Below are 23,126 nucleotides of genomic sequence, written 5' to 3' on the forward strand. Positions count from 1 at the left end.
AGTTTTCTTAGAAAAAAACATTATGAAACAGACTAATATGTAGTCGGGTGCTTGAAAAGGGACGAAACCTTTGCGCTCAATTTGTTATGCGTTGGTCTAGTACCTTGTTCATTGGTTGTCATGCTTTGCGTTAAGCTTAAGCTAGTAGTTCGACGATTAATCTCGCGTTGTCGCAAGTAATTTTGATCGTGCCTCAAAAGGCCTAACTATGAGAAGAATCTGGCAAAGAGTTCCAAATCTGTATTGTATGCAAAATGAGTAAGTGTACTATGGTTCAAAATAATTCCAAATAATGGTAAGCTTGTCAAATATAACATCCGTTTGTTTCAAAAACATGAAGAAGTAGGCCTAGCTAGGGGCGGCCTTGAACTTAGTTCGCAGTTTCTCATTCACGGAGCCGGCCAAGCACATTGTTCAATTTGTTGATTGCGCTGTTGTTTAGAACCATAGGCCTTAATGTGAAATTTGCATATGGCGCTCTGTTGAAAGGTTTCTGGAAACATAAAAAACCTTGGTTTAAGCTCTTACAGAATTATGATTTATTTAATCGGACTTCAACTTTCTTTTCATTAAAATTAAAGGGCCTGAGCAATACTCCAATACCTAGGCCCTAGTACTTACATGTAGGCTACTACTAGTACTACTCTATCTGGATACATCTGATGAATGGGCCAAACAGTTAAGTATTATTAAATCGAATTTTTCTGACTGAAGGCGTATGTTCCGGATCAGAGTTTCCGGACCCTGGAGTACATCAACTCCTACTACTACCACTACTAGTACTAGATGCTACTCTACTAAGGGGAAAGAGGATGAAACCAATGCCAAGACTTCATCACCTCCTCAGGATAAACCCTCAGCTGCCAAGGATCTCCTTAGTACTCTAACGGGCCTGAAGGTTGAGAAGAATTTGTCTTCCAAGGTTGGGAGTTCACCGAGGTTGAGGTCAGCAGCAGCTGACTTCCGTGACCTGCTAAGTGCGAAAAAGACTAAAAGTGAGGGTGGTTCAGACCTCGGTAGCAAGAGGTAAATTGAAAGTTGGAATTTGAGCCACTAATTCCCTTGGTGACAGTTGGCTTGGATTGATTTGTATGAACAACTTCAGGCCTCCTAATTGCTACCGATTTTGTCTTAAGCAATACTTTATTACGAGTTCATCACCACCAATTCATAATGCCCACGTTCACTTGGGACGTTGCATTCTGTGACCAATTTTGTGTGCTAATATTGAGACCTGTGTTTTGCCGATGCTATACCTGTGTTGGATTTGTGTGTAATGTGTGAAGTTGTCTTCCTCTTCCCCACAAAATGCACAGACCAGAAGATATTACGAGGATGGTGGTGGAGACAGCCAAGGTGGTTGCTGAGATCTTCCCAGAGAAGGAGGTGGTGGAGTCAGACTTGCTGAAACAGTTGCGGAAACACGACGAAGCAACGGCAGCAGGCAAGCAGGGAGACCTGGAGGCAGTCAGGTGTGTGAGTTGTGGATATGCGTTGATGGCTACGATGTGGACCGTGCTGTTCTTTTAAACTGGAGAGTCTCAGAGCTACATTGTATCTTAACAGAATGGTTGCTATTCTTCTAATGTATTTGTTCTTTTCTCATGTAGTTCCATTCTGTCTGGCATCAAGATTGAAAAACAAACTGCCGGCCAGAAAGAGCGGGATCGGACAAGGTCTCTTGATGAACGAGCACTAGCAGGTGCTTTTGGGAGCGGTTTTGAAGTTGGAGGGGAAACAGGTCATGAAGATCGAAGAGGGCATGGCCAGAAACAAAAGCAGACAGTTAGAAGACAGCAAAGGTCAGAAACAGGAACTGAGTTGTTACCGTCTCCATGATTTGTTTCTGCTTTTGCTCAGCAAAAAATGCTTGATTATGATTGTCTTGCATTTCAAGTTTTGGCCATGTTACAAAGGTGCAAGTGGTTGTAGTTGACAAAGGTACCCTTTAGTATTGAAATGATCTAGCATTGAAGTTCAGTTTTAGAGAGTGCACTGATCTATATTCTTGTTTGTAGGAAAACCCTGTTTGACAGAAGTAGATTGAACATATTTGACCCAGCAGCAGATGACGCTTCAGAAGCACATGGTAGGTCTTGCAGACTCAGCTGTGCACAGACAGCACCTCAAGAAGACCCTAAGAGAAAGTAGAAGCACTGTGCAGTGGCCAGCACAGCGCTTTTATCATCACTGGCAACTTCCTTGAACAAGCTGTAATGTTGTTCTCAGATTAATCTCCAGTCATAAATTCCATATCCATTAGAGTACATCATACATGACCTGCTGTAGTTGAGGCTTTTATTTCTCTTCAAACAAAAATTGGAATCAGTGGATGCATAGACCACTCATGGATTTGGAGATTAATCAAAGTAGGTGGGTAACAAAGTATATGTGTGTTACATTCTGCTTCTTCTGCATTTAAGCCAGTTAGTTGCTTGTGTAACAAATGAATGTACTTTTTTGGTTGATTTTTTAAAAGAATTATCACCCAAAGAGCCTACTGTACCATCTCTTTGGGACAAGGAGGAAGACAAACAGTTGAGACAGCTCACGTATTCCACAATCAACCATGGCTTTGATGAATTGATCAAATGGACGGATGAAGGCAAAATATGGCACTATCCAGTGGACAACGAGCAAGGTGGGTTGTCTTTGCTGGAATTGAGTGGATGGGAAGTGAATTTAGCAAGTAGGGTTCTGTCCTAGAAATAAGTGGACATTTAGTTGCAATGTGTCTGTTTGTGCCATTTGAGTCATTTTATCGCCATTATTTTCAAATATTTGTGAACATGACTTTTACCAGTGCGTGGACAGTTGGAAGCAATCATGCTATCATCTGGCTGTTGCAAATAGGCTATATCGCCCTCTATAGTTCAGCTCACCATAATCTCTGCACCATCTCTTCCCCTCAGGTCTTGAGGAGGAGCAAGAGGTCCCTTTCCATGAACACATCTTCTTTGACCACCTTCTTGAAGACCTGCCTCAGATTGAACCTATCCAGAACTTCATGGAGCTGGTCTGTGTGGGACTTGGTCAGAACCCGTACTTGACCGTCCAGCAGAAGCATGACCACATCCTGTGGTTCAAGACGTACTTCAAGGAGCGAGAGGATGTGATCAGAGAGGCAATGGAGGCAGATCGGGCAGCTGAGGCCAGGGAAACGGCCACATAATACCCACTCCACCAACTCTGTCCATGCAGATTCCCTTAGGTGTGCATACCATCACCTGTTGACCAGAAATGAGTTTATTTTCTTAAGAATCACTGCATGTGCCGTTGGAGTTCAGCTTTTCTGATAGCAAAGCTCGAAGACTTTGCCTGTGGGACACTAGATTTGTTGAATTTGCTGAAGAGTCCAGGGCATAAAGTTATTAGCTGGCAGTGAGACTGGAAACATTCAGTGTCTGTACTTGTTTCATCATTTGCTACTTAAAGGAAAATGTTTTCAAGTTTGATCTAGAGTGTCAAATTACAATGTATGTTGTAATAATAAAACGAGATTGTCCTGTTCGTGAAAGGTTACTCCTTCTGCATGTACTGTTTATTGCCAGTGTTTGTACTCGCTACATGTACAATTACTCCTTGTCTGGAGGCGTCTTTTAGATTGGTGATTTGGAATTGGGATGTGGCTGGGTTGTGTAACTGATGCAAAAATATTTGGACCCTCTTTCATTATCACTGTAGACCCGCCCTCTACGGTCGTTGAGAATGCCATATCCTTGTTCCAGTGTGACGGGCACAGTTCAAAGGAATCTTGTCCACATAGCGTAGAATACCTTTGAAGATCGACATTACGGACAAGAGTCAATCTTTGTCGGGCAGACTGAAGCTCCCTTTTCGTCTATTCATATCACCTTCTTGACAGGAGTGATTCCAACTCCCACTCGAGATTCCCAAGTTGGTAGACTGCTGGAGAAAACTCACTATGTCGGCGCAACCTTTTATCCTGCCGTCCAAGCACCGTGTAATCCCTGGGCACAATCCAATAGGCCATGATAGGATTGCCCGAGGAAATATTCCACGAGCTTTAGAAGAAAAAAAACCCTGGTCCCTGGCGAAGATGCATCCAGTCACCGTACCCCGGTCTGCCAAGATCTCGGTAGTTTCGGCTCAACTGTCGCTGATGTACAGTGTGAAGAAGACAATAGGTCGGATGACGGTTTAAAAACAGGAAGATGGTGATGATGATGAGGTTGATAATAAGTGATGATGTGACCGAAACGTCTTAACAGATCTTATGTAGCCCACACAATCCAAACAACCAGGACAAGTATTTCTCAGATTAAACTTCACACTTTAATTCAACCTTGATTTCCTCTGGCAACAGTAAATCACTTATAATTATGCAGATTTGGAATTAACACTTGTAAATGTATAACAATACAAAGCAAAGGTCAAACAGTAGTAAAACCGATGACAATGATAACAATGACAACAAGATAACAATGAGCGCTCGATACACACACACAAGATATAGAATATGTAGATCTACACAGTTTTCACCAAGATCTTGGATTTCAACCACAAATGGTCAGTTCTCTTAAATTTCAAAAGGATCCTGGCTGGTCCAACACCAGCACTGCAACTGTTCAGTTCCCTGATCAGGTAGGGCCAGTATGCAGAGCACAGATGTCTGAAGCCTACGTTCAGAGTTGAAGATGCAATAGACGTCTTTGGAGGAAGAAGTCCACACTGGGCTGATCACAGAACTCTCCAATCAGGTCACAAACTCCCGAGTGCACAATCCCACGGTACTGTCTGGCACACCTGGGCTCAGGAAGAGGAGCTGAATGTGGGAGTTGTCCAATACTTCTCTCGGGTCAGCGCACTGGGCCTGAGAGTAAACAAATTTGAACCTAATATACATGTAACATTTATACATGTAACATTTTCTGGTGGCTCAATTACATATCCTGTCACATGCAACATGTGAAGCTTGTTCACAAACACTAGACACTTCTAGATTCCACTGGTAATCATATTTACTTTAATAGTAAATCAGCTTGGGAATTATTACCTCTTGGCATTTTCCACAAATTTCCAAAGAGATATGTTCCTCACAACATTCTTAATTTGAGAAACAAGTATTACGTTATGCAAATTATAGATCTTGCCGGTATGGTATCCCTTTAATGCACAATATTCACCCATGAGTTACGTATGTCCCCATGTATATGCAAAATATCCCCCACAAACATTATTGGTTTTCTCATCCAGATAGTTAAGTCCCATAAGTAGGCTTACAAATATTAAATTTCCCCCTGTTACAGACCTATATTGTTCGCAAATATGATGGTTTTACTTTCAGATTTCAATTACAGGCTTATTGACAAAATCCCCCTAGGTTGAGTAATGTATGCATAGCACTGAACTGTTATGGTACAAGCACATGGCTCCCAAACGACTATTTTTCTATCATCAAAGTTTGGCCTTACCTGAGAGCCAGTAGCTACTTGCAGTATCCCTGGAAGCAATGATTATTAAACTCAGGAATGCGTAATATAGGAAGTGATTTTGGCCATTAAATTACAATTTTAGGCCCCTTTTGTTTTCCTGCCGGTCGCTTTCCGAAGGAAAAAGATGGCTGCATCCATGAGCTTTTTTTTGCCTCTCTCTCAGTGGTCGCTTGAGGGCGCTATGTATATTTTGGGCTGGGCTACACCCTCCCCTTCTAGACATGCTGGATCGTCCCGATCCTGTCCCTTCTCCCAGTTCCAAAAATAGTGTCATAAAGTGTTGGGACTAGATTCCCAAAGGTAGAAGATGTCACTACATAAGTTCGGGTAGGTTGACCCAGTGTATCATATGTGAACCTCTGTGGTGGTTTTCGCTCTCTAGATGGACGTGCACTTTCCATATTCTCACGACTCAAAGGATGTGTATCTGTGTTAGGGCTAGGCCCTGATACAACAGGCATATTGCCAACATCATTTTCGGTTGAGCCACTCTCTGTGTTTGAGCAAAGAGAGCCATCCGCATTAGAGGCCACACCAGAGCCAACCACAGGTCTGAGAGAACAAAGATCATGCTCAGCAGGTTGAGCTGAGGCATCTGGTTTTGCACTACCATCGTCTGAGATGTCATCTTTGTTAGACAAGCTTTCCTCTACCACAGGACCTAACTGTTCTGACTCCTGACGTTGACCATCAGATGACAGCTCATTCTCCTGTGTAGCCTCCTTGTGGACTTCATCACAAGGGTTTTGTTCAGCTTCTGACATAGGACTCGTTCCTGGGAACGTGTCTGAAGGAACAACATTAACACATGGTTTGTCTCCACTCTCCTGGTCACAGGAAACCCCAGACTGCTCGACAAACTCTTGGTCAGATTTACCCTGCTGTTCACTTGGCTCTGCCTCAGACTCCGAGGACTCTCTCACTAGCGGAGCACTACAGGGTTGATCATCTGGTGATGGCAAGGCAGATCCCATCAAGTCACATGCATTCTCATTAAGGTCCAAAGAAAAGGTTTGAGGAACAAACTCCTCAGCATACGGACTCAGAGCTGAATCAGAAGTAGTCTCCTGGGTGCCTTGCTCTCTGGGTGTGTCTGGTTCAACACCTATCAGATCTTCTCCCAAGTTGGTAAGTGGCTGAGGCTGGTGAACAATTGTGGTTGCCTCATCCTCCTTTGGCCAAACAGTAATTACTTCAGGCTCGTCAGACTCAGAGTCAGACGGGTCGGCCTCCTTGGAAGAAATCAGAGATGGCTCATTCATTCCCAACTGCCGTGTGCGTGGCCGGTCTGCCTTCCTTGGAACAGGGGTGGGACTCATCTCTCCCGTAAGCAGGCCAATAAGAAGAATCATGTTTCTGTGGAGTGTCTTGATTGGTCCAGAACCAATCTCTGGTTTAAGCTGATAGACTGGGATACTGTCATTGTGACGACCAACAACAACATAAACCTGCTTACCCCATTTGTCAGCAAGCTTGTGAGTGCCCTTAAGGCCAACATTCCGTATGAGAGCTCTATCTCCCTTGTGGAGCTCATTACCTCTCACTTTTGCATCATATCGACGCTTGTTGGCTGCTGCTGTCTTAGCAGACTCCTCGGATACTAGTCTATAGGCACTCTCCAAATTTTGTCGCAACTGTTGTACATACTTGGAGTGATCGCTATTAGCAACACCATCAGGGGATGTGCCAAAACAAAGGTCTATGGGGAGGCGAGCCTCCCTGCCAAACATAATGTAGTACGGGGAAAATCCTGTACTATCATTGCGGGTACAGTTATAGGCATGTACCAGAGAGCTTACATACCTACTCCAGTTTGGCTTGTCCTCAGTTGGCAGAGTACCCAACATGCTAAGTAAGGTACGGTTAAATCTTTCTGGCTGGGGGTCCCCTTGCGGGTGGTAAGGTGTCGTTCTTGATTTCTGCACACCAAGGAGGCTTGTGAGCTCTTTAATGAGTCTATTATCGAACTCACGTCCCTGGTCTGAATGAAGTCGTGTTGGCAGGCCATAATGTAGGAAGTACCTCTCCCACAGCAATTTTGCCACAGTTCGGGAAGACTTATCCCGAGTTGGGAATGCTTGCGCATAGCGCGAAAAGTGGTCAGTTATGACCAGGATGTATTCAGCTCCACTGCGATCCTTCTCAAGCTTGAGGAAATCCAAACACACCAACTCTAATGGGTAAGTAGTTGAGATATTCACAAGAGGAGCTGAAACCTTGGGAGCAGTTTTGTGCGCTACACACCTGGCACAACACCGAATCCACTCCTCTATGTGGGATGCCATCCTGGGCCAATAGAATCTGGGTCTTGCCAGAGCAACTGCTCTCTCCATCCCCAAGTGACCTACATCATTGTGGACCCCTCTCATAGCCTGTTCTCGGAATTTCTGCGGCACCACTAACTGAAACAATCTAGATCCAGATGGGCCAACACAGCTTCGGTACAATACACCATCTTTCAGCACAAACCTGCTGAACTGTCCACACATGGCTTTCAACTCTTTGGAAAAGTTGGTTGACACCTTGGGTTTGGATTTCTGCTTGACAAACTGGATGACTTGACTAATGTCCTCATCAGCTGTTTGTGCTTCTCTCCAGTCAACGGATTCCAACCCACACACTTTCAAGTCAGCGCCCGGGCTGGAATAGTCATTTGGGACTGCATCTGCACTCATTGCCATGCAATACACCAAAGACTCACCATCGGTAGGGTCAGAGATAGAAGACCGCTGTCTGGCCTCTGAGTTAGTCAGATGTTGGGCTGAAATGGCATTGATTTCCTCACGATTGCAGGTCTGATCAATGTCCTTGCTTTCTCCTCGCAGGCGTGCTTCAAGATCCCGAATTTTCTCCTGCTGATCAAATTCTTTGGTCCCACCACCACCTACAGCTGGTCTTCGAGACAAAGCATCAGCATCTTGGTTCGCACGTCCGGGTCTGTAGTGTATGGTGAAATCAAAGGTAGTAAGGGCAGCTAACCACCTGTGACCTGTTGCGTCAAGTTTTGCTGAGGTCAATATGTATGTCAATGGGTTGTTATCTGTGAACACTTGGGTACCCTCTGCCGCATATAAATAGTCTCGGAATTTTTCCGTTATAGACCACTTCAGGGCAAGGTACTCCAGCTTATGAGCTGGGTAGTTTTTCTCAGCCCGGCTCAGGCTCCGACTTGCATAAGCGATGGGACGAAGTCTTCCATCAGCCTCTTGGCAGAGCACGGCCCCCAGTCCTTCACGGCATGCGTCAACATGAAGAACAAAAGGGCGAGACATGTCGGCAAAGGCTAACACTGGAGCTGTGCAGAGTCTTACTTTCAATGTCTGAAATGCCTTTTCACAATCAGGCGTCCATCTGGTCTCAAAGGGGGTTCTGTGATCAACAAACCCATCGCCCTTCCCAGCCACTGCTGTTTTCTTTCGAGCACCTCCAGTCAGTTGGAACAGTGGTTTGGCTATGGCAGAAAACCCTTCAATAAATCTGCGATAATAGCTTGAAAATCCTAAAAAGGATCGAAGCTGACTGACGTTTTCGGGGCGGGGCCAAGTTTTCAGTGCCTCCAACTTGGCAGGGTCTGTCTGAACTCCCTCCTTCGAGACAATATGGCCAAGGTATTTTACGGATGTACAACAAAGTTGGCACTTCTCCGGGGATACCTTTAGGCCGTACTGGGCAAGACGGTCAAAAACTTTGCCAAGTCGTTCTTCCATCTGGACCAAACTTGAGGAGAACACAATTATGTCGTCCATATAGACCAACACTTCCGCCATGTTGAGGCCAGCCATGCACCGCTCCATTAATCTCTGGAACGTCGCTGGTGCACCTTTTACACCCTGTGGCATCCTCTCGAATTGGTAAAAACCGACTGGGCAAGTGAAAGCCGTCTTGTCCTTGTCACTGGGATGCATGGGTATTTGATAGTATCCCGACTTAAGATCTATTACGGAAAACCAGCTGCATCCATGTAAGGAGTCAAGAGCCTCCTGTACCAACGGCACAGTATACTGGTCAGGTATGGTTCTGGCATTTAACGTGCGGTAGTCAATACAGAGTCTTATCTGGCCGTTCTTCTTTCTTACTATCACAATTGGTGAAGCGCATTTGCTCTTGGACTCTGTGATTACTCCGATGTCCATCAAGTGCTGAAGGTGTTCCCGTAGATCCCTCAGATCCCCAGGGGCAACTCGACGTGATCTTTCACGAAATGGCTCATCGTTTGTCAGGCGGATCTCATGGTAGATCTCTTTCGTAGAGCCAATGTCCCATTCATGCAGAGAAAAGATTTCTGATCTCTGGTAGGCAATTTTGAGGACTCGCTCTTTCTCTTCTGCGCTGACTGGGCCCCAAACAAATGGCAATTTGTAAAATTCCTTCTCTGAAAGTGAAGGTCTCTGGTCTCCCCTCACCTCAGTGGAGCTTGTCGCTGCAACCCTTAGGAACTCAGCGGAGGTGCAAGGTTTGTCTTCCACTTTGCCAGTCCTTCCAGCCACCCATGAGGTAAGGTAGGCCCCTGCCAGAACGCATTTCTTGGGCAGGAATATGTCACGGTCAGTTTGATTCAAAAGACACACTTTGACCTTCCCAAAGCCTTGAGCGATGTTGATAAGGGTACATGAAACTGTTAACCCTCCTGGCAGTCGACTGGGGACAGTGGAGTCCAGTAACCCGTTCACGGCTCTTCCAAGCCTGTTCCTTATCTGCCCAACAACATACTGTGTAGATCCTGCTGGGACAATCATGCGTGCAGCAGCTCTGGATTTCACATAGCCTATCAACCCCTCCGATCCAATCCTCTGCAGACCACGGATTTCTTTATAAATACCTTCGCAGACTCTGTCTATTGGTACCCTTTGCGGCCCACCCTGAAGGGAGGAATAGCACTCGCGAAATACTCCACTGTTTGTCCCCACAATCAACTTGTAGTTGGCTGTATTCTTGCTATTTGGGACAACCAAGGCCAAGGTAGGGAAGGCCCGGTCCGTCCCACAAAAAGTGGCATCAAATCCAAGGTTAATCTCTGTCCACCCAAGATAGGGCATTTTTCCATCACCACCATGCAGCAACACAAGATCCTGCAGTGGACGGAGTGGCAGACCAAGACTTTCAAAGAAGTCTCGATATATGAGGGTCACCTGTGAACCACTATCCAGTAGTGCCTCGGTCCTCATGCCATCCACGTAGCAGGGTCTTGTATGGAGATCCCCCACCAACCCCTCTGGAATGTCTGTGTTGGGTTGATAGATGACGGGTCGACTGTTAGGTGGCCTCAATTTTTGGGCGCCGAATCGGCCTTCTTCTGACGCCCCCGTTCGTTTCCCTGCAGGTAGAAGCTAACAAACCTCTCGTTCACTTTCTCTGGGTCAGGTTGGTTATCACATCTGGTGCGATAGTGACCGTCCTGGCCACACTTAAAGCAGAAATTTGGGCGTTGGTGCGTTGATTCTTTGGTGTTTGTTCTTTTCGACTCTCCCTGACTCAGTTTTCCATGCTTGGCCGTCTTGATAGGCTGAGGCACCGGCTTAGGCTCTCGCCGGGACACCTTTTCTGCCTGCTCAGCCTCCTCTCGTCGGACCATCTTGAGTAGTGCCAGGTAAGTAGGTGGAGTCTCAATCTTGTCTTTCAGCTGAAGATTAACCAAGAGCATCTCGTTGTACAGTGTCCCCTTCATGAACTGGGTAAGTAGCATTTTATTTGTCTTGTCAGCCGGGGCACCACCTTTTCGTGTAAGTTTCCGAAGGATGCCCTGCAAACGTGTCAGAAACTCGGAGGGTTTCTCTCCCTGCTTCTGATGGAGAGAATGGAACTTGATACTCAACTCATCTGCAGTGTGAGTGTCTCCAAATGCTAGCTCAAGTGCCTGGAGATAATCCTCTGATGTGGCTTGGGGATTTTCACGCCTCAGGTCTGTGATGATGTTGGCCGCAGGGGCCCGGAGGGCCTCCCGGATACGCCTCTTCTTCTCAGCCTCCTCATCCTCTTCATCCAATTGTCCCTGTGCCACTTCCACCCAAGCATCAAAGGTTTCCCCTGTAGCAACACCTGAAAATGGAGCAAGTCTCCTTGAACTAGCTATCTTGCACTTGGAGAGAGCTGCTTGTAATGCCACAGTGGGTCCTTCCACTCCTGCAGGCTGTGCACTCTCATCCTTATCAGTAGACGACAGCAAACCCCTGGCCTTGAGGTCTGCTACTGTGACTTTGTCACTTCGAACTCTGGTAAGTCGATGAACAGCAAACACAACTTCTCGCCCAGACAATGTCACCTTCAATTCACCACTTGGCGGAAGAACCACATCTGACGTATTTTGGTCAAACTCAAGAAGAAGGAGAGTCTTACCCGATTCTTCGCGTCGGGAGACACCAGTTAGATGTTGGATGACATCACAGAGTGCAACCAATATGGAGTCAGTTGAGATAGCGATGGGATTTGAAACTAGCAGAAGGGAATGGGAGGGACGTACATCGTCTTTCTTGCACCATGCAAGTCCGATCGGTTGAAACTCGCTGCCGGCCGCCATCGCTGAACGCTTGTCCAAAGTTAATGAAAGTCGCGCTACCAACTATCTCAAATATCACATGGGAGAGGAAAATTTAGTACATGTTTGGTAGTGTGGATACGGCAATTACATAACTACTGGCTCTCAAGAAAAACTTTACGATGAATGACAAAAAGCAACTTCACTCCAAATTACATGGATCCAATTTGGAGGAATCTGATGTGTGAAATTGTGGGAAGAATCAAAGTCAAGTTCAATCTGCTAGTCTAAATTTGGAAATGTGGTTTGGTTTAATAGGTCCTGGCAAGGTCGCCAAAAATGTAGCCCACACAATCCAAACAACCAGGACAAGTATTTCTCAGATTAAACTTCACACTTTAATTCAACCTTGATTTCCTCTGGCAACAGTAAATCACTTATAATTATGCAGATTTGGAATTAACACTTGTAAATGTATAACAATACAAAGCAAAGGTCAAACAGTAGTAAAACCGATGACAATGATAACAATGACAACAAGATAACAATGAGCGCTCGATACACACACACAAGATATAGAATATGTAGATCTACACAGTTTTCACCAAGATCTTGGATTTCAACCACAAATGGTCAGTTCTCTTAAATTTCAAAAGGATCCTGGCTGGTCCAACACCAGCACTGCAACTGTTCAGTTCCCTGATCAGGTAGGGCCAGTATGCAGAGCACAGATGTCTGAAGCCTACGTTCAGAGTTGAAGATGCAATAGACGTCTTTGGAGGAAGAAGTCCACACTGGGCTGATCACAGAACTCTCCAATCAGGTCACAAACTCCCGAGTGCACAATCCCACGGTACTGTCTGGCACACCTGGGCTCAGGAAGAGGAGCTGAATGTGGGAGTTGTCCAATACTTCTCTCGGGTCAGCGCACTGGGCCTGAGAGTAAACAAATTTGAACCTAATATACATGTAACATTTATACATGTAACATTTTCTGGTGGCTCAATTACATATCCTGTCACATGCAACATGTGAAGCTTGTTCACAAACACTAGACACTTCTAGATTCCACTGGTAATCATATTTACTTTAATAGTAAATCAGCTTGGGAATTATTACCTCTTGGCATTTTCCACAAATTTCCAAAGAGATATGTTCCTCACAACATTCTTAATTTGAGAAACAAGTATTACGTTATGCAAATTATAGATCTTGCCGGTATGGTATCCCTTTAATGCACAATATTCACCCATGAGTTACGTATGTCCCCATGTATATGCAAAATATCCCCCACAAACATTATTGGTTTTCTCATCCAGATAGTTAAGTCCCATAAGTAGGCTTACAAATATTAAATTTCCCCCTGTTACAGACCTATATTGTTCGCAAATATGATGGTTTTACTTTCAGATTTCAATTACAGGCTTATTGACAAAATCCCCCTAGGTTGAGTAATGTATGCATAGCACTGAACTGTTATGGTACAAGCACATGGCTCCCAAACGACTATTTTTCTATCATCAAAGTTTGGCCTTACCTGAGAGCCAGTAGCTACTTGCAGTATCCCTGGAAGCAATGATTATTAAACTCAGGAATGCGTAATATAGGAAGTGATTTTGGCCATTAAATTACAATTTTAGGCCCCTTTTGTTTTCCTGCCGGTCGCTTTCCGAAGGAAAAAGATGGCTGCATCCATGAGCTTTTTTTTGCCTCTCTCTCAGTGGTCGCTTGAGGGCGCTATGTATATTTTGGGCTGGGCTACACCTAGCATGACTTTTAATCTTGTCACTTCTATGGGAGCTTCGCCGATCCGCGGTAGTGATCTATAAAAGCGCTTCACAAAAGATCACAAATACTTAAGACAAACATCCTCAAATGTACAGAGTGCCCGCTCCCAAACAATTACTCCTGTAAAGGGGGGGGGATATTTGATAAATTGAGGGGTGCTAAGGATTGGTGATGAGGGGCCCCTGATCGGTGTTAAGAGGCGGAAAACTAGGATCAGATTTCTTTAAACGGTCGATCGAGTTAAAGACTTTAAAGTAGGGATCTGCAAGAAGTAAATGCCGTGACTGAATGAATCTTGATAAGTGTTGCTTTTGTGAAAAAGTAATTTGAAGAAATGTAGCGTAGTGTTGACGAGGAGTTGAGAAACTTAAGTGATCGCAATAGAAAAGGGCTTGAATGGAACGCTTCATTATTCTGGAGAGTGTTTTGCTACGTGTGGCGTGTCCAGGTTGAAGACCTCAAGAGTGGGAAGTTTCCTTTAAAACGTCATATATGTGAAATACAGAGCGAATGTGTCAAAGCCTTTTCCCAAGGCGTTATCATTTAGACATGGTACGGTAAGGAAAAAACTCTGTGAGATTCTAAGTGAATTAACTTGTATTCAGTTCGGTGGCCAGATATCCAAAAGGGTGTACGATTGAAGTTAATCTGACGTCAATGGTGTGGCCCAACCAGGTGTAGACCACAGGTGGAGAACAGTTTACTCGAGAAGTATTCGTCATCACCACTTGTCTTGCTGAGAGCAAACACCAACCCATCCTCCAACCTGTTGGTCGGTCACTTCAGAACCACTACTCAACTCTCCTCCCTCAAATAAGATGAGTCTAAAGAGATACCGTGGCATCGTTTGCAGTGTTTACAGAAGATTACAGTCGTCTTGTAATGTGGTTTGTATAAACAGACGTCTTTATGAGCGACTGATGTTGATATCAAACATAGGGAGATTCGCTGGACAGAACGGATTTTCCGTGTGATCATGACTAAAGACAACGCTTCGAGGTATACGTTCTATCTGTCACTATATTTGTACGTGTTTCTTCAGCCGTGTATCGAGGACGTATTGCCGAAAATATAGCAAATACATGTAATTGACTTGGCAGCCTCGGTCACGCCTTCTGTGCACCGTCTGTTTTGTGCAAAATTGCGCATGCCTGTTATCAAGCACCCTCCTAATGATCGCTGGATGTATGCTCTGACTGAAAATAACTGCTTGACGCAAAGATATTTTTGGGTATTGTTGGCGATATCGAGGCTAGTAAAGAGAGGTACAACATCCCTCAACCATGTTTTTCTGTGTTTCACGCCGATGAGGGCGCCTTTCCTGAAGCTGTACATGCCGCTTCTTTAAAAGCACTATACGCTATTGTACGCAGGCAATCTTTGAGACCTCCTCATTGTTAGGGAGTTTTTACTCCCAAGTGAATCACTACAAGAAGGTGAGGATAATCCTAAGCCGGGGGCGCTAGAGCGACCCGGCCTCCTCCAGGGAAACCAATCGTGGCCAATTAACTTCTGGAAAAATGACCGCGGGCCGGGCTTATCCAAATCCCTCGCCCTCGCCTCTTGGACCTGGCCCTCAAGAGACCCGGTCCTGTTCAACTCCAGCTCAGGTGCCCCTTTTGGAGATTTTTTTTCCTTTTTGGAAGGCACTGTAGATATAGTTTTTCTACCAGGTGTTGTGGCCATCTCAAATGTGCTTCTGGCTTATCGTATAATGTGGGTCGTCCAACAAAATGAGGTCTTATAGGGATGATGTTCTCCCTGTAAAGTACAACAACAATGTGGATGGACTTACCTACCTCATTAGCCGGCTTTAGATCTTAGTAAATAGATTTGGATCGTAAACCCGACAGCACCTTTGATACTTCGTTACTTCATTGTTTCTTCGCTAAAATGCGCAACGGCAGGTAACTAGCCAGTGGCATGACAGACACGAAACATCCGATTTTAACAAGAAGTGCGTGCCTGTCCCTCATGCTGTGAATGCATCACAGGAGGCTAAAGCCAGGTGAAAAAAAGGTGTTGGTGTTAATGCACGTTGAGTACGATAAACAAGGACATTTTTTTCACTGGCCACACAAGGTCCTGATACCTTACCGTTGCATGCAGCGGCTCAGAGAGATCTATTCTCCTCCAAGTTTCTTTGCTCTTCTCCTTACAGCAGCGAGCCGGGTACCGCTTGATCCCCTAACTCGGGTCTATACGGGATGCTCCCTTGGGCGGTCTATTTCATACCGACTTGTTTTGTTATTTGGCCTAGCCACCTGCAGTCAACGGGCGGCTACACTCGCCAGACACAAGAGCCATAGAGCCCCCTGAAAAACGGTCCCCGAACCCACCGCCTTGAGGGTGAGTTTGACTTGTGCGTGTACCTTACAACCCGCAAGGGACGAACCTAAAACCCAAACAGACTTCCATTTTTTCACCCTCTTTTCTTTATCTTTATTTCTTTTCAATCAATTTGCCATTTTTCTCCCCTTCCAACAATCCTCCCGGCTTTTTCACTCCGACACCGACTCTTTCACAAACTTTTCAACGTCTCAGAAAAAAAAAGACAGAAAAAAATCTGTGGGGATCATAAAAAGAGATGTCAATCACGTCAACATTTCAAGTCGATTGTGAAAAGAAAAAAGGTGAAGGAAAAAGCAGCGAGTTGTTTTCTTGCATTTGATAGCGCAGGGCACATGCGCATTGAATGTACCGCACTGCTTGGGGCCTACAAACGCCGGCAAGGTATTTATATTACTAAACGAAAAGTGCGACGTGTGAAAGAACCTAATTCGAAACAACACCACAAGAAAAGGTTCGGCTTTTTCTCCCTTTTTCTCGTTGTAAACTCCTACGCTTTTTCTTTTCTTGCTCCATAACTTTGCACTTGTGGATGAAATGTAAACTCAGTTTATACGCCGTCACTCATTACCCGGTGTAATCTGAGTGGAAAACTACGGGTTGGTAATCACACCAATCACACCAATACTACGTTTACAAAAGAATTCGACACAAACTCTATCAAGTCTTACTCTTAATTATACTCACCACCGCATCATTCTGCCTGAATCTTGAGCTTGTCTTATATCGTCTCAATTCAGTTGCAACTCAACTTGTCCATCCCGTATCACATTTACAAGGCAGTCTGAAAATAAAATAAGGATTTAAGGATTTTCCTTTGACCGGACAAAAAGGATTTCGTTTAATCAACCACTTATAAAACAACACCCCTCCTGCGTTAAAAATGACGAAACATGGCGTTGGAATAAAAAAAAACAGCTTTGTTGTTGAAATTTTTAATTTTCAGGAGCACATTACAACGCAGGCGTCGCTAGAGGGCGATGTGGGAGCGTCACAACCCCTTCCCCTATTCGGTTCTGTCGGCAAAATCATGGGTGCTGTCAGCAAGGATGGATAAGGAAGGGGGGGCTCAGTTAAATGTCAGGTAGGGTAATCAGACGGTTACACTCGTGAAATTCGCTGACGGCCCATCGGCAGATTTCATGATGGCACCCAATCCCTTAAAATGGTCTGAGAAAGCCCTTGGTCAGTAGGATGTGAAAGGCTAAAATAAGACGACCTTAATTTAGGTACATTCCGTCAGTCATTGCACTTTTCAAGAAGTCTTTTCTACCCATGTTCGTGTCAGACAAAACCACTGCTGCCGCAAAATGACCGGTGTCTCCCTTCACCACAATCTGCGGGTTTTCGCTCTCAATGCCCCACTGGTTGTTGAGTTCCGCATTCACTTTTGTTACCTGTAATCGTCACCGAAATGTCAACCCAACCGCAGTTTGTCATTCATCAGTATAACGTCTTTTCGATGCCCCTCAACCACTCAGTGAAATTTGTTTAAAGCTTTAAGAGATTAGCAAGGTGTAAAAGGTCATAATTTTGCGGTTTTCCTTCAGAGAACCAGGTTTTGTAAAGATTTGCCTGTACGCTCATAAAGTAGGCCTTAGTGAAAGCTGTTGTGGCTTTTTAATTGGTACGATTTGTCTTACGCTATTGAGAATGTAGGGCGCAAGGAAACGACACACGGGTACACCGACCGCGGTGGCTTTAGTTGGTCAGCAAACTGACCAGCAGTAGTTTAAACACTGGCCGGAACCGTGACCTGGAACGAGTTATCGGACATGCCTTAAAGCGACGCCTGGTTGTGACAGTGACGTTTAAAAGTTAATATGAGTGTAAAAATATTTGCTTTACATTAGCGAAAAACGCCAGGCCATTGTTATTAAGAAGACTTGAAGAAATGTATTAATAGACGTTCATGTTTCGGTGGGTATCCGGTGAAGGGGGAGGAACACATGATTTCTGTGGGTTTGGGAAACATGGCACTGTTGAGAAGAGTTGTCAGCATCAAAGAGAAACCGAATTGGTTTTCGTAGATAATTTGTAAAGCTCCTACCTTACCAAACACCTACTCATAATAATTATATTCCATTACCTGGCCTTGCGATAACTTCATTCTCTTGCCGTTCAACTCTCCCCTAGACTAGAATGAAGTCAGCTACTTTTTTTGTCCCGACAAAAAGTCTTGTTTTAATATCGCCAACCCAGAGTAGTCCGTGAACCGGCTAACTTTGATCCTGGTATCGGTTTCCACAGTACGCTACAGGCTTTCTATTCACAGCAACATATTTTGAGGCTCCTGTTTTTGTGGGGGAACTTTCCAGAGCTAAGAGTGATGTTTTTCCTGTGTTTTTTCTCGGGTAAAGGCGCAGAACCCCCTTCAACTTTCTATTCCCAAAGGAGTCTGAGCGGTGTGAATATCTCTAAATACCGGGGCGAGTAGTGCAGGTAATAATACGAAGATTGTGATGAATGAATCGACGAATGAAGTGAAATCGTGGTGCGAGGGATTAGAATTGGGTCTGATCCGCAAGCCAAATAAACTCGATCTTGCTCGGGCGCAGGGGGACTCGAGTCTTGTTTTCCCGAAGGGGGCTGGATATTTTTGTTCGGTTAAACTGGGCGAGAAACGAGCGAAGGAAATCCACAAAGAGCTAACTGACGCAGAATCAGAGTCAATGTCGACACTTTTAACTGCGGTCGGACCCGGTTAGTGTCACTAGCGTTCACTCTGAATGACACACACACAAAAAAAAAAAACTCGGCAGGGCTGCTCTGAAAGGGTCCGCATTGTGACAACGCATGAGTCTTCCAAACTGGTATTTTGGGGCCCATAGTGTGTTTTCTTTTTCTTGTTTTGTTTGCGTCGGTTGGTTTGATCTCAGAGGGTCACGGAGGACAGATTTTTATTTCGGATAAAACACCTGTACCTGAGGTCCCGAGGGGAAAAGAAAGAGTGAGAGATTTGACATTTTGATTTCTGAAATTGAGTCATTCTGTAGCTGTAATTTGTTGTTCATCATCGACAGGAAAAAGAAGTAAAGAACCGTACGTGAATAAAGGTTAGCGGGTTGTTGGATGACTTCTCAACTAGGAAGAGGCAAGACCAACGCGGACACAAACACAGTACTAGTCAATAAAGTGTCCCGTTCGTTTTTGTTACTTATCCAGTCCCTTGAGGTGGGGTTCGTGAGGGTTCTATCTTGCCGTCAGCTGACCTTTTCCTGACATAAGAAAATGTTTGAAATTTTTTAAAGCGCCCTCTGTTCGGATGAATAACAGTTGTCCCCCCAAAAATCCACAACCATTTAAATATTATCAAGAGCCTCTACTGCCCCCCCCCCAAATGGAAATAATCCCCTTAATAGAACCCCTGAGTTACCCAAGGATGAACCAATTTATATAATTGGTGACAGAGTACTCCCTGAACCTTTGAGTGAGGTCGGCGTAGTACTTCTTTCCTCGCCTTCCACCTCTGTGGTCCCGGGTTCGATTCCTGGCCTAGTCCACATGTGGATTGGGTTTTCAGTCCCTACCTGATTCTGAGGGCTTTACCCAGAACATTCCTCTTGGGTTTTCCTCCCACCTCTAAAACTAACTACTTTTTATGGTCTCCCCGAGTCCCCACTACAGGTTTCTTCAGGCTTGCGAGCTACAGTACCTGGGGTGCTTTTGAGGAATCCTTGGTGTCATTACCAGAAATAATAAATCCTATTACGAACACCTTTATTCAGTTTTCAACTGTTAAGCATTTTGGCCCACTATCCTATCGTTTCAAGTTCTTTCTTCTTGCATCATATTGATCTTTGAAATATGTGACAAATTGGATACCCGGGGACTTAACGACACCCAGTTGAACTTCCGCTGAACTTGCCGGAAGTTCGTAAAGTGAAGAAGAATTGAAATTATGTTACCCGACAGGACCTCAACTGGCAATGAAGTTCGGTGTTATTTAGCCGTGACATTTCCTAAAAACTCCAAAAGGGTTGTAGAATTGAGGTTATGTGAGTCAGACCCCTTTTCACCCCACTTTTTGTTTCACCGCTTACCCACCGGACTGTCCACTTTCTTCACCAATTTTTGGGGAAGAAAGATTGACACTGTTGTCATGGGAACGGAACAATTCGAGCCAAATTGACTGACGAGAATGATTGATCAGAAGTTGGTTGCGGTTTGTTAACTCAACGCGCAATTGTTACAACTTCTGTCAAAACGCGGTAGTCTTTTGTTCCCACATTGGGCAGTTTTCGAAATGAGGGAAACATGCCACCTTGTGATGGAAACTTTTTCATCACCTTCTTACCATAGTGTCCATCATCTCAACAAGAAGTCATGACAGAAGTTGCAATTCCCCCAAAAAACAAAGAGTCCAGCTTCATTCGTATTCAGGTCGGCCAGCATTCAACCTCATTCTCATGTGGTACGATCTCGCCGCGCCATGTTCGTTCCCACCATGCCTTGCGCTACTGAAGGCACGTGCACGCTGCCCATGGAGTCGAGGTTGGCCAGCACTATCTTGCACATATGCTGGACCACCAAAACCCAACAACAAATCCGACATTCAAGATTGTCCAACGTCCGTTACTGTTTCGCTAGCAAAACAGGTCTACCGCCACCCTACACATTTTGCAGAAACCAAATGTCCATAAAAAACATCGAAATGCCCGAACGCATCCTCTCTTTGGTGACGCCATCGCTATTTATTGAAAAAAGATTCGAAAATAAATTTGATTTTTACATCAACAAACGCCATCTTTGTTGTGGTGCTATGGCTATTATTTGAACAGGCTCCAAGTTGCGCCATATCATGACGGGAAACACCGCTGCGGTCAGTGGAGAAAAAAAGCGATCGGAATCATGCCACAAAACTCAATTTCCGTTTTACGTTCGCTTGATTACAACGAGACTAAAGCCAAGCCTTCATTGGACCGTATGTAGCAGCAGAAACCCTCCTTTCCGGTCGTCAGAACAAAAAAGCCAGACCAGATTACAATCGAATAAGTCAACGTGTAACTAATAAGCTCGCTGGAGCCAGCTTCCTGCATTGGTATTATTAATTATCAGGCCCGTAGAGTATAGACCTTACAAAAGGTGGAGATTTGATGTTTGACCACGGGGCGAGCTGTGGGCTACGCCGGGCGGGACAGTGTCGGCGGGACGAGCCGGCGGGACGAGCCGGCGGGGCTGGCCGGTAGAACCGCCGCAGACTTCCCGTCGGATATGTTGCGTTACGCGCTTCGCTGCTTCATTGATCGTGGTTTCGTTCAGGATTTAACATCACGTCGCCATTGAGAACAACAAACTTAACGTCCGTTTTAATGAGAAAAACAGATCACGAGTAAGATCGTCGATATCTCTGCCATAACAAGCTGGAAATCAAACACCAACTACAGTTGTTGAACTGGAACTTTTAATAACCCACACGTCTTAGCTTACGGAACTTATACACTCAGGGAAAAGTTCCAAGCTTCATTTCAGACTTTGTCATAACACTTTTTTGAAAATTAGCATTATCACATTTTACGTTGACTATGCAAAAGAACCCCCTTCAAAAAGCCAAATCCACTCAGAAATAGTGAAAACCTCCTCATAAGAGTGAAAAACCACTCCCTCCAGTTGTCCTTTATATGGCTTCTTAGCACAGTGGAGATGTTACTCTTTTTGGAGTGATATTCACCCTTTTAGAGTATTTTTAAATCCTTTTACGGTGGTTTTTCACTCTTTTGAAGTGGTTTTACGAGGATTCGTTCTGAGTGCGAGGTTGTTTTTTTACTCCTTTGCATGTAGGAGTGCTAGTGGTGTCCCAACCAATTTATCTTTTATATTTTGTCATCATTTCGTCTTTAAGGATAGGAGTTTGGATCCAAACGAAGTTTGGATCTTCAACTAATAGAGCAACCAAATTCCTTACCTAAAAAATAAAATAAACTAAAATACTTTAAAAATGAAAATAGCATAGTTTCAAGTACACGTTGTTTGTATTCGCCTGTTATCGAAGTGAATACAGTTGCAGTTTTCTGGCAACCTTCAAACTTGACAGTCATTGAACCAATGTGAAATTGTATTTGTTACCCAAAAGGTATTTCTTATTATTTTCCACGAGTCAGTGTCACAGGAGGCCCTGCACGGGGCCCGCGCTAACTTAACACCGGAGTTGGCTGAATTTCGTGCAGAAATTCCCAACCTTTTGCCTCGTTGGAGTTTGATCACTAAGTCACTCCGTGACAAGAATGCAATTTGTATCCAATTTATATAACTCGTATTCAGACCTAACAATACATTTCTGCTCTCTTCTTGTGTACTGGGAAGCTGCACAAACCATGACAATTCGCCGAGCGTAAAAACTTTCACAACTGCATCGGAGAAAAATTGGCGTTAGATTTGAATGCCTTAAGACCAACCGCGGTGTGCGTCTGGGTGCGCTATTGACACTTATCATGTAGATATTAAACCCCATTTTGTGCTCGTTTTTCGCCTGCTTGGCAGGCACAATGCCTGGCAGGCCAGCAGCCCCGCCGAGATGTCGTCAGGCGATGTCGTGACTGGGCCCAAACCCGACGCCTAGGCCCCAAGTTCACGGTGAGGTCTGCCCGGCCGACTGGAAGGCCTATCTAACAATGAATGCCAAGGCCATCCCGCCAAAATGGAAGGAGAAAATAATAAACGATTAACTTCGTAGCCTGCGCGCATTGATGTGTTATTTAATCTGGTCTTAGCTGGTTACACACATAAATGACCTTCTCCTGGTCTTTCCTTTCTTTTCTCGCTGTTCGGTTCCTGCTTTCTTTTCCCGTTTATCAATACAGGTTTGTTGTTTAGCTTGAATGAGGGGCACTGAAGAACAACATCGCCGCGGCGAAAACACGCCGTGTCCTCGGCCTTGTCGTAGCCTATGCGGTCCGGGTAGGGCTTCGTCTCTCTTGTTTGCGTGTCCTCCCTTAGCGGTCTCAAAAAAGTCAGATTTGGCTGCTTCTGTTCTTTCAGGTCACTTGCCGTCGCAACTTCACGACTGATTTCATCTTCCTGTTTTCTTCGTCCTTTGTTGGGAGGAGGCTACACTAGAAGAA

At 44.8% G+C, this 23,126-nt stretch overlaps 3 protein-coding genes across 5 annotated transcripts in view; 1 reads left to right on the forward strand and 2 right to left on the reverse strand.

Moving 5' to 3' along the window:
* The window catches only part of LOC110978921 (tRNA (uracil-5-)-methyltransferase homolog B-like), a 78,496-nt gene that overhangs the window by 39,647 nt on the left and 15,723 nt on the right, over positions 1-23,126 (reverse strand). For both annotated transcript variants that reach the window (XM_087146786.1, XM_087146785.1), the window contains exon 3: positions 16,753-16,849. The gene's annotated coding sequence lies outside the window, so the exon portion shown is untranslated. The remainder of the gene's footprint in view (positions 1-16,752; positions 16,850-23,126) is intronic.
* LOC110978940 (small ribosomal subunit protein mS31-like) lies at positions 117-3,522 on the forward strand. Of its 2 annotated transcripts, none has more exons than XM_022234299.2 (7): positions 117-258; positions 715-1,026; positions 1,317-1,472; positions 1,611-1,802; positions 2,019-2,089; positions 2,480-2,641; positions 2,913-3,522. In XM_022234299.2, the coding sequence occupies exons 1-7, from the start codon at positions 209-211 to the stop codon at positions 3,170-3,172; spliced, it is 1,203 nt and encodes a 400-aa protein (XP_022089991.2). In that variant the 5' UTR covers positions 117-208; the 3' UTR covers positions 3,173-3,522. The 2 variants fall into 2 exon arrangements, with proteins under 2 accessions (XP_022089991.2, XP_087002920.1); XM_087146794.1 differs by having other exon boundaries at positions 193-295.
* On the reverse strand, positions 10,720-12,198 carry LOC110990815 (paraneoplastic antigen Ma1 homolog). Its single transcript, XM_022255912.2, has one exon. It carries the CDS (start codon positions 11,968-11,970, stop codon positions 10,720-10,722), a length of 1,251 nt encoding a protein of 416 aa, XP_022111604.1. The 5' UTR covers positions 11,971-12,198.

The sequence above is a fragment of the Acanthaster planci genome, linkage group LG15 (genome assembly GCF_054643075.1).
Source record: "Acanthaster planci isolate LZ-2023a linkage group LG15, COTS_SCS, whole genome shotgun sequence".
Lineage (NCBI taxonomy): Eukaryota > Metazoa > Echinodermata > Asteroidea > Valvatida > Acanthasteridae > Acanthaster > Acanthaster planci.

Excerpts from the sequence above, each read along its gene's own strand:
- LOC110978940 (XM_022234299.2), top strand. The coding sequence starts at position 209 with ATGAGAAGAATCTGGCAAAGAGTTCCAAATCTGTATTGTATGCAAAAT. Across the intron at positions 1,803-2,018 it reads ACAGTTAGAAGACAGCAAAG|GAAAACCCTGTTTGACAGAA; the intron begins GTCAGAAACAGG and ends TCTTGTTTGTAG. Across the intron at positions 2,090-2,479 it reads TGACGCTTCAGAAGCACATG|AATTATCACCCAAAGAGCCT; the intron begins GTAGGTCTTGCA and ends ATTTTTTAAAAG.
- LOC110990815 (XM_022255912.2), bottom strand. The coding sequence starts at position 11,970 with ATGGCGGCCGGCAGCGAGTTTCAACCGATCGGACTTGCATGGTGCAAG.